Source organism: Rutidosis leptorrhynchoides, chromosome 6, assembly GCF_046630445.1.
Source record: "Rutidosis leptorrhynchoides isolate AG116_Rl617_1_P2 chromosome 6, CSIRO_AGI_Rlap_v1, whole genome shotgun sequence".
NCBI lineage: Eukaryota > Viridiplantae > Streptophyta > Magnoliopsida > Asterales > Asteraceae > Rutidosis > Rutidosis leptorrhynchoides.
Window position 1 is genome coordinate 368,004,233 of NC_092338.1, and position 10,242 is coordinate 368,014,474.

General features: G+C 34.0%; 1 protein-coding gene across 1 annotated transcript; it reads left to right on the forward strand.

Moving 5' to 3' along the window:
• The first annotated feature begins 246 nt into the window (after positions 1-246).
• LOC139854508 (V-type proton ATPase subunit a1-like) lies at positions 247-9,694 on the forward strand. The gene is made up of 18 exons (XM_071843809.1): positions 247-569; positions 2,462-2,506; positions 3,075-3,194; positions 3,324-3,431; positions 4,174-4,284; positions 4,366-4,539; positions 4,903-5,040; positions 5,907-6,014; positions 6,144-6,251; positions 6,342-6,490; positions 6,716-6,869; positions 7,031-7,191; positions 7,325-7,531; positions 7,617-7,800; positions 8,216-8,299; positions 8,415-8,608; positions 8,702-8,761; positions 9,001-9,694. The coding sequence occupies exons 1-18, from the start codon at positions 429-431 to the stop codon at positions 9,203-9,205; spliced, it is 2,451 nt and encodes an 816-aa protein (XP_071699910.1). The 5' UTR covers positions 247-428; the 3' UTR covers positions 9,206-9,694.
• The last annotated feature ends 548 nt before the right edge of the window (positions 9,695-10,242 follow it).

Consider the following 10,242-nt stretch of genomic DNA (forward strand, 5'->3'; position numbering starts at 1 on the left):
AAGATATACTCATAAAAAGTTCCCCCTTGCATAGTGGAGAATGAGTGAGCTTATCCTTGTGGCAAAGTACCTTTTATTTGCCGGATCTACCATCAACTTTTAATTTTAATCGCATAAAAAATTACATCTCAAAAATTCCAGTGTCCAGAGTCTGTTGACAATTGACATCTGCCCGAAACATTAAAATAATAAAAAATAAAAATAATAAAAATAAAAATAACAAAAATAAAAAATAAAAATAAAAATACACACATATACGTTTGTAGATCCAGAAACTGCACGCAGTATGAATTTACAGAGGCCAGATCCAAAGATCTGCCCCTAGATATCTGACGTCATATATTCATCAATCGTTAGATCGATCGATTTCTCTTTTCACAAATTTTTAGGAGTTAGCATTGGATTATAATAAGCAAATAAAAATAAATATGGAATTACTGAAGAATTTGCCGGAAATGGATCTGATGCGGTCGGAGAAGATGACGTTCGTTCAGTTGATTATTCCGGTTGAATCCGCTCACCGTGCCGTTTCTTATCTCGGCGAACTCGGTTTATTACAGTTCCGTGACGTATGATTCCGTTTAAAACTTATTTATATATATATATATATATATATATATATATATATATATACATATATACATATATATATATATGTGTGTGTGTGTGTGTGTGTGTGTGTGTGTGTTGATGGAATGTGTGTGTTTGTATTTATTTGCATTACTGATTTTGATATTTGAGTTTTGAACCTTTTTAATGAATTACGGAGTATTAGGTTTTAGTGATATCCGTATTTGCCTTACGTTATATCGAATAATTGTTTACAAAGTTTGAATGTAGTTCCTGCTTAATGCGAATTTGGACTGAACTGTAGAATGAATGTAACTTGAGCATGGATAATTGTAGTTTCAAATCATACTTAGGAGGTTGAAGTGAATTTGACATTATAGGTTATAGAACTATAGTATGCTAGGAGGTTAAAGGTAAAGGTATGTCCAAGTATAGTCAAGGTTAGGGTAACAAGATGTTGAACTATAAGTGTGATTTATAGGACCTGCACTAGAGTGCGTCTCTTAGAGTGGTGATGATCTTGAGAAGATTGTTGTTAAAGCAGACGAAGCTTAGGTATGTTCTGTTTGGTGCAAGGTCTTTTAGGATGATACGGATTGCATTTGACAGGCTTAAAATGTGTTTTTATCTTGAGGAATCATCACTGCGAGCGTATAGCTAACAGTTGTTGTTTAATGAAGTGGAATTTGTGTAAGGTTCCGTTCAAGAAAAATCATGTGCAGACATTGTCAAACTAAAATAGGAGTTGTTTCCCATGGCTGGATGGAGTCTTCTTTTTTAAACTTTGCACGTGGTTTATATTATTCAATCAATGGTTCTGCTGATCAGTGGACCAACACCTCAAATTGTAATAGATAAGGCCGATATGAGTAATGTTTTAGTCGAACCCCACAGGGGTAACTTGGTAGTTGAGGCTTGGGAATCTATAGTGGATACCCAAGTTCAATCCTCATAGTTTATAACAACTTTGGGGCTTTGCCTTAAAAAACAGTGATGTTTTAGTCGAATTTGTTACCGCATTATATGAACGTCTAATAACTTATCTGAATGAAATGTAAATACCAAACAAGCTTTTTAAACCTGGGATACTTATAATTGCTCTCATATAGGGAACCAATTAGGCTATACATTGTAGGCAATATTGTTTAGGATTATTGAAGTTCCTTAGTAATATAGACCAATAGACAATAGTGACTGTTGGATGTGCCTGTTAGCGTTTCTATTCATCCTCCTGACTGAAGCTTATTTTTCTTGCCTTCATAAAGGTCTGATGTGGCGTATAGTAATTACTTAAAAACAGGGTTATTCGTTGTAAACTCAAAACTCTATCAAAAAAGGGCTTTATGGTTTACCATAGTTAGTAGTTACAAGAGCAAGATAGTCTGTTTCATTGCAGAATGATGAACAATTTATACGATCCTTGTATTTTCCTTGATCGGTGACTCAATGAGCCACATTGACAATCTGTAGCTTGACTCTTAAAGTATCAATATCTGATTGCATCACTCAAGGACTTTATAATCATGCTAGCCATATGCTTCAGTTCATACACTTGAGATTATCAGACATGTGGTAAAATCAAAGCCTTTTAAATTCACAAGATTACTGTTGCCCAGATTAGATCTGTTTTATTGAATTAGGTGCTGCTTGTCGCAGTCTTATTATACCGGCTAAAAAATTAAAAGCATGCTACCTATTTTCTTCTTATTTAATTCTGTGTGTTGATCTCCTCGTTGGAAGATAGGTTGTGGGGTTTAGACTTTTAGTCTTACATGTCTCGCTCTAAAGTGAGATCAAAGTAAAATTTTGTACTTCAATGTTTTTTATTAGTAGCTTATCTTCTATAAATCATGCAAGTTGCTAAAATACTGTTTTTTGATTGTCTTCGCAGTTAAATGACGATAAAAGCCCATTTCAAAGAACATTTGTTAATCAGGTAATTATCGTATCATGTTTATAGCCCAATTTGCTTGTCACTTTGTATGGGCAGATTATGTTTTTGCTACTGCCTATTGGCTTGTTAAACATAGTTGTAGACATCTAGGCATATGGACTAGAACATAAATTCCCAGAGAAGAAGCAAGTATGAAATCTCCAAGGAAGCAACGGATAATGTTGTGCCCTTTGTGTAGTGACGGAGACGAGGCTCTATAATGGTATATAGGTTTGGATACCACAATCCATAAGTATCTGGGTGGTTATGGAGTTAAAGCTATGTAGACAATTCTTTTTTTTTCCTTCTATATTTCTCTTTAATTTCTTATGTTTTTTTTCTTACTATTTTCTTTCCTTTTTCCAGAGGCTAAGACTCTAAACAGTTCATGTTTGGCCTTACAATATTAGTATTTCGTTCGTAATGTAAAAACTTTTGCTACAAACAGTTAAATTAGATTATACTGTTACGTAGGAGACCTAGGTGCCTGTTTATAGTAGCAATGTTAAAAGTGTGTGGTTTAGTTTCTCAGTTTCTGTTTGCTTGCTGCACATCGTGCCATTGTTATTAGGTCAAAAGATGTGCTGAAATGTCAAGAAAGCTACGGTTTTTCAAAGAGCAGATACATAAAGCTGGCTTGCTGTCTGCTCTACCTACAATGCAACCAGACGTTGACTTGGAAGCCTTAGAGGTATGTTTTTCTTTAGCTTGAATAAAATAAATAAGAAGAAAAAGTTTCTGGTCTGTGGGGATAAGCAGCGATTGCATGTTAGCTTGCTTTTTTACTAAATAGTGTTTTTATTATTTTTTATGATCACAGATAAAACTTGCTGAGCACGAACACGAACTTATTGAGATGAATGCCAACAGTGAGAAATTACAACAGACGTATAATGAGCTGCTAGAGTTCAAGATTGTGCTGCAGAAGGTATAGTGTGCATCATCTTTGTTTTACATTGTAGACATGCCATTCCATGCCATCTAACTGGCTGCACTTTACTTGTATCTTTGTTCTTATGTCTGATGATTGGATTCATTTGATTATAGTGGGTTGACTTGGGTTTTGTTTTATCTATAATGGGCCAGTAAAAAGTTCAGCTATAAGAGGAACATGCCAGATAGGTTTAAAGTTGCCGAAAGGCTGTTTTCACCGCTTACATTTCCTAAATAATCTCATTTGAGGATTGTTAATCAATACATTGGTATATAGGAGTATAAGATATGTAATGTATGTAATATGTAATATGTACATGTACAGGATAGTGTTTTGGGTACCCAATCTGTGCCATACTAATAAATGACCTGTATTAATCCAAACTTGTTCCGATCAATCACACAATGGCCCCATATTGCTATCTTTACTTGTTTAATGACATGTGAGACTCATTTGTTGTATTATAAGGGGTAATGATACTTCTGCACCAAACTTTTTTATTTCTTTCTGTATTTCCTCAACTATGAAAAATTAAGGCTCAAGTTCTGGTATCACTATTTAAAGTTTTCAGAACTTCCATTTGTATGCTAAAGTGTACGGATATCTGTGGTTATAATGTTTATTAACATAATTATCGGAACAACATCTCAACTTGTTTTATTCTATACTTTGTTGATTACCAGAACATTTTAATATTGTATTCATCAGATTCTGAATATCATCATCTTTTCTTCAGGCAGGAGGCTTCCTTGTCTCAGGTAAGAGCTATGAGACTCCAGAAGGCATAGAATTAAACGAGGATGTTTACCCCAGTGATTATCCAGAATCGGCCTCCTTACTCGAGCAGGTAAAAAGCAGTTTTTTTTTTTCTTCTTTTTTACGTTGAAGGTGTTATCATGTAGAAACTTAAAGTTTGTTTATCACACAGGCGACACAATCGGGACCATCAAATTTGTCTGGTCTTCGATTTATAAGTGGCATTGTCCCTAAATCTAAGGTATTATTGTTTGAGAGAATGCTGTTTCGTGCAACAAGGGGAAATTTGCTTTTCAACCAGGCACCTGCAGATGACCTGATTATGGATGCTGTATCATCTGAAATGGTTTGTTCACCTTGAAACTTTTTGTCTTTCCTAGTGCCATGAATACAAATACATTTACCACACAAGTATCATTTATGGGTTATTTTCTAAAATCTTTTTCCCACTCCTATCTGTATTCTTTTTTTATGTGAGAGCAGTTATAGGGTGCTACTAAAAGTCATTATTCTGCTGCTCATACATTAGCATCTAGAAAGTTTGTGGTGGAACTCCTTTTCCCTATACACCTCTGTTTGGTGTGTGCATGTGCTGTGCGTGCGTGTTTACACACATACAGTTTTGATTATCTTTATAGTTATTACACGCATATACAGTTTCGATTATCTTTATAGTTCAAAGGAATTTATATTAGATGCTTTTTTGCAGGTTGAGAAAGTTGTATTTGTTGTATTCTTTTCGGGAGAGCAGGCAAAGACAAAAATATTGAAAATTTGTGAAGCATTTGGTGCAAATTGCTATCCAGTTCCAGAGGACCTAACAAAGCAGAGTCAAATTACTCAAGAGGTATGTGTTTAATTTAAGAAGTGGTATCTTTGGCTTTATCAATGTTGATATATTTTTTTTGTTGGGCCATTGATGTTTGTTTTACGCACGTTATGAGGAAGTCAAGTTGTCATTCTAAACCATTTACATACAATTGGGTTGATTAGGGTGTGTTTGATTTTTGGGTTGAGCTAAAATATATTACCAAAAAGGGTACAGGTAAAATGTTGTATTCATCTCTTCAACTTTGTTGAACTTTTTAAGAAACATGTCAAATGGTTGAACCGGCTTAATGTCACTCAAGTTTTATTTACATGCTTAAAACTTTCTGATTTGTGTTAAAAATTAGTTAAGCTTACTATTGTAGTGATATAGTTTTTGTGATCATTTTTATCAACTTTTAAATTGGAGAAAAAATGTTTTTTCTTTTCTGTTTGGCCGAACTCAATCTGAACGTTTTACCCTGCTCGAAAAATTACATATTTGATCCAAATTCTTGTTGAATGGCTACCCAGCCCGCCTGGCCTACCTGTTTTGCCACCTATACTTAGATGCAAAATTTAAGGATATCATTCCTGTAATTTCATACCTTGTGTGAACCTAGAGCTTGATTGACCATTTTTATTTCTTCTTTTCATCTTTGTCACTTAAATGACCTCTGTACCTAATTCGTTTTTAGGGTAAATTATTGTAACTTTAGTTTTTTTCCCCTTTAAGCCAACACCACTATACTTATCTAAACTTCTACTTTTATTTGGGTTTTGGTGGAATATTGATGATATTTAGCTATATGAATCAAGTTTACTGTAATAAAAATTTAGGATCTGATCATATAAGGAAATATAGTGCTGGAATTCAGAAACACTTATGTGGTTATCATTTTGTAGGTTTTGTCACGGCTCTCTGAATTGGAAACCACTTTGGATGTCGGAATTCGTCACAGAAATGCTGCTCTTCACTCCATTGGGGTTCACTTAACAATATGGATGAACATGGTAAGGTGTGCTTATTCGTGATTCTTTGTATCAAAATAAATTTAGTAGTGTCAATATGTCATCCATCGAACTTTGATTTTCTCTAACAATTGAAACTGTATATAATGTGATAATTTACTGGTTATGTAGGTCAAAAGAGAGAAAGCTGTGTTTGATACATTGAATATGTTGAACTTTGATGTTACAAAAAAGTGTCTAGTTGGAGAGGGGTGGTGCCCGATATTTGCTAAACCCCAGGTATTTTCTATACGTATTCTTTTCTGTATAAAATGGATTAAACACCATTTCTTGCTTCTTATTGGTGTATGATGTTATTACTAATATTAGATTCAAGAGGCACTGCAACGTGCAACATTTGATAGCAACTCACAAGTTGGCATTATATTTCATGTCAAAGATACTGTGGAGTCACCCCCAACATATTTCAGAACTAACACGTTCACAAATGCATATCAAGAAATTGTTGACGCCTATGGGTATGCTATATTTCACGTCAATGATAAATTTAATTATCTAGATTTCATTTTGTTTTTATGTGCAAATGCTTATAATAGGTTCATGTATTGTGATCTATATATTGTTACTACAACTTTGATATAACGACCATTCATTGCGTGAACTAAAGTACTAAACTTTATATAGGTTCTTGTATATGTGAATTTTATTATGTGGTGTTGATGATATTTACATTCTGTTTACAGTGTTGCTAAATACCAGGAAGCCAATCCAGCAGTTTATACTGTAATTACTTTTCCGTTTCTTTTTGCCGTCATGTTTGGGGATTGGGGGCATGGAATATGTTTGTTGTTGGGTGCGTTGATTCTTATAGCTCGTGAAAGGAAGCTTAGTTCTCAGGTTTATTTTCTTAGAACGCTGATTTTCTTTTTAACATTTAACTGTCATTTTTTAATTTTAAAATATACTATATTTCTGTGTATGCATAGTTGATTTTGGATTTATCGCCTTGCATCTCAAATATATGCTTCTTAGATTTCTGTCTTCATTGTTTGTGACAGAAACTTGGGAGCTTCATGGAAATGTTATTTGGTGGCCGTTATGTAATACTCTTGATGTCACTTTTTTCAATCTATTGTGGCCTAATATACAATGAGTTCTTTTCGGTCCCTTTTCACATATTTGGCGCATCTGCTTATAGATGTCGTGATGCATCATGCAGGTGTATATATATTTCATCTTCTTTTTTCTCTACATGTTCAGATATTATACATAACCACACATTTCCTATGTTTTCTATATTTTTTTGTTGAAAAAGCTTGCACTGAACATTTTTTTTTCCCTTTCTTTTACAGTGAGGCACAAACAATTGGTTTAATCAAATATCGTGATGCATACCCATTTGGTGTAGATCCAAGTTGGCGTGGGAGTCGTTCAGAGCTACCCTTTTTGAACTCTCTCAAAATGAAAATGTCTATTTTATTTGGTGTCGCCCAGATGAATCTTGGAATCATTTTAAGCTATTTCAATTCAATTTTCTTCAACAACTCATTGGATATCAGGTATAACATATTACGGAGTATTTTATTTGGGACCATACTCGATACTTATAGAAGTCTGACAACTTATTTGGTGCATCTTTGTCAGATATCAGTTTGTGCCACAGATGATATTTTTAAACAGCCTTTTTGGTTATCTTTCACTTCTCATTATCATAAAGTGGTGCACTGGCTCTCAAGCGGACCTTTATCATGTGATGATTTACATGTTTCTGAGTCCCTTTGACGATCTTGGTGACAATGAGTTGTTTTGGGGACAAAGGCCCCTTCAGGTACATTTTATTATTTTTTCTATATTTGATCCCACGCAAAATTTAACTGGAGGTGATAAGATGCGTGGGTTGGGTACCGGGTAGAAACGGGTCATTTTGGGTTGACGTTGAAACGAGCTGGGCAGAGTTGAGTTTACCTATGAACGACACTTCATTACAGACAAACAGTGTGTTAATTTGTCATTACAAAAACACCATTATTAACATAATGATTTAGGTATTTGACTGAAACATGCTTTCAAGTGGATTTTGGTTTTTTTAAGCATTTGAACTGCCCCAATATTTTATCTAGGTTTCCTATATATTAATTTTTTACCTGATTAATAGAAAGCACAAATCAAGTTGACCCATTCATGAATGGGTCAAATTTGCGACCTGTAAACCTAAACGGGGTGCTAAGAAATGATATTTGCAGATTGTATTGTTGGTGTCAGCTCTTGTTGCTGTTCCATGGATGCTTTTCCCCAAACCTTTTATTCTGAGGAAACTTCATGCTGAGGTACCACCTGCTTTGCTTATGTCATACTGATGTCATATGTCACCCACTTATAATTATTCAGTGAAAATGTATAGCCTTAGTTGTTAATTGTTTCATCCATTGATATTTTTTTTAGAGATTTCAAGGTCGTGTGTATGGAATTCTAAGGAACTCTGAGATAGATACAGATTCTGAGCCTGGTTCTGCAAGGCATCATGAGGAGGAATTCAATTTTAGTGAGGTCTTTGTACATCAAATGATTCATTCTATCGAGTTTGTACTTGGTTCAGTTTCTAACACTGCTTCGTACCTTCGGTTATGGGCTTTGAGGTAAGAAAAACATGTACTAATCTTAATCCATTCTTACTAATAATAACCTCAAGTATTTGATGCGTTTAAGCTGATAGTTTACAATTGTTACAGTTTGGCTCACTCAGAATTGTCCACCGTATTCTATGAGAAAGTTCTTCTTCTTGCTTGGGGGTAAGCTTCTTTTTTTTACATTTTGACCCAATAATTTCCAATTTAGTGAATGGGTCTAAATTGCCACCTCTAATATTTTAAAGCCATTAAACTAAGATTATTTGATAGCCTTGAGTAACACAAGCACTGGTAAATGGACTCTGTTAGTACCAATTGGATCAAAAAGTCAACAGTAATTCTCTTTTCATATACGTGTCAATGTAACAGTAAATATCAACCATTTACCAAATGTTGTTCAGGTATGAAAACTTCTTAATTCGGATGGTTGGACTAGCAGTTTTTGCGTTTGCAACTGCATTTATACTACTGATGATGGAGACACTAAGTGCTTTCCTTCATGCAATACGGCTGCACTGGGTTGAATTTCAAAACAAGTTTTATGGAGGTGATGGTTATAAATTCAAACCATTCTCATTTGCAACAATAGCTGACGATGAAGATTAGTAAATGACAGTTTTCTCCTTCAGTTCTCATTTTTTGGGGAAGAAGGACATGGGGAAAAAGTCTTTCACCCATGACAACTAGAGCCTAAAAAAAGGGTAACATTTATACAGAGAGTTTTGGCTAGTTAGATTTACGGGCGGATCTTCAATTATATCAATCCATGTGCAGCTTGAGTTAACATAGCGTTGTAGAAACTTGACCCAGATTTGATATGAATTTGAGGGCCTGCTTGCAGAAAACGGACATTATATATAAATTTTCACAGGGTAAAATTAGATGTAAAGAAGGGATTCCTTTATACTGGATTGCTATAAGGTGTTGGTTCTTGTGTAGATTTGCATCTATAATGTTTCTATTCTGTCAAAATAAACAAGCAAGTTGCAAAAAAATAGTGCTCTATAAAGAAACTTGTGGTATACAACATTCACTTTAATGTGTTTAACATGCTGTTAGTACTTGTGTGCCAGCTACCTGAAAATAAAAATAATTACGAAGTATGTTACATAGTACAATTCCAACTTTACTACTGATCACATATATTACATAGTAACCGGTTATTATTGCTTTAAAAAAAAAATCATCATCACGGTGATTTCACCCTCTAAAGCTACCTTTTTATTTAACACTTGTAAGAAAATATACCTTAAAAGATCATAAGAATTGATGTCATATCATCGTCACATAAACTTAACATTGTGTTTCTTTATGTACAACGATTTATATCGTGAACTCAAGCATATAAATTTTGGTATGACATGTATAGTAAAATACATTACTTATCTTTACCTTCAACATCGGATTAGATATGAAAATGTTTATAAGGTTTTCTCGACAAATACTAAAATTGTGTAAATTGTATCAATAATTATTGTAGTTTACATGAAATTAACCGTCCTTATATTTTGAAAAATCACAAGGATAGTACATGTGGTGATTTTCATGAAATTACAAGAATCATCCTTATCTTTTGAAAAATCACACCGATAGTCCATGTGCTCTTCATGAAATTACATTAATATCCTTAATTTTTAAGATTT

Excerpts from the sequence above, each read along its gene's own strand:
- LOC139854508 (XM_071843809.1), top strand. The coding sequence starts at position 429 with ATGGAATTACTGAAGAATTTGCCGGAAATGGATCTGATGCGGTCGGAG. Across the intron at positions 2,507-3,074 it reads AAAGAACATTTGTTAATCAG|GTCAAAAGATGTGCTGAAAT; the intron begins GTAATTATCGTA and ends CATTGTTATTAG. Across the intron at positions 8,609-8,701 it reads CTTCGGTTATGGGCTTTGAG|TTTGGCTCACTCAGAATTGT; the intron begins GTAAGAAAAACA and ends CAATTGTTACAG.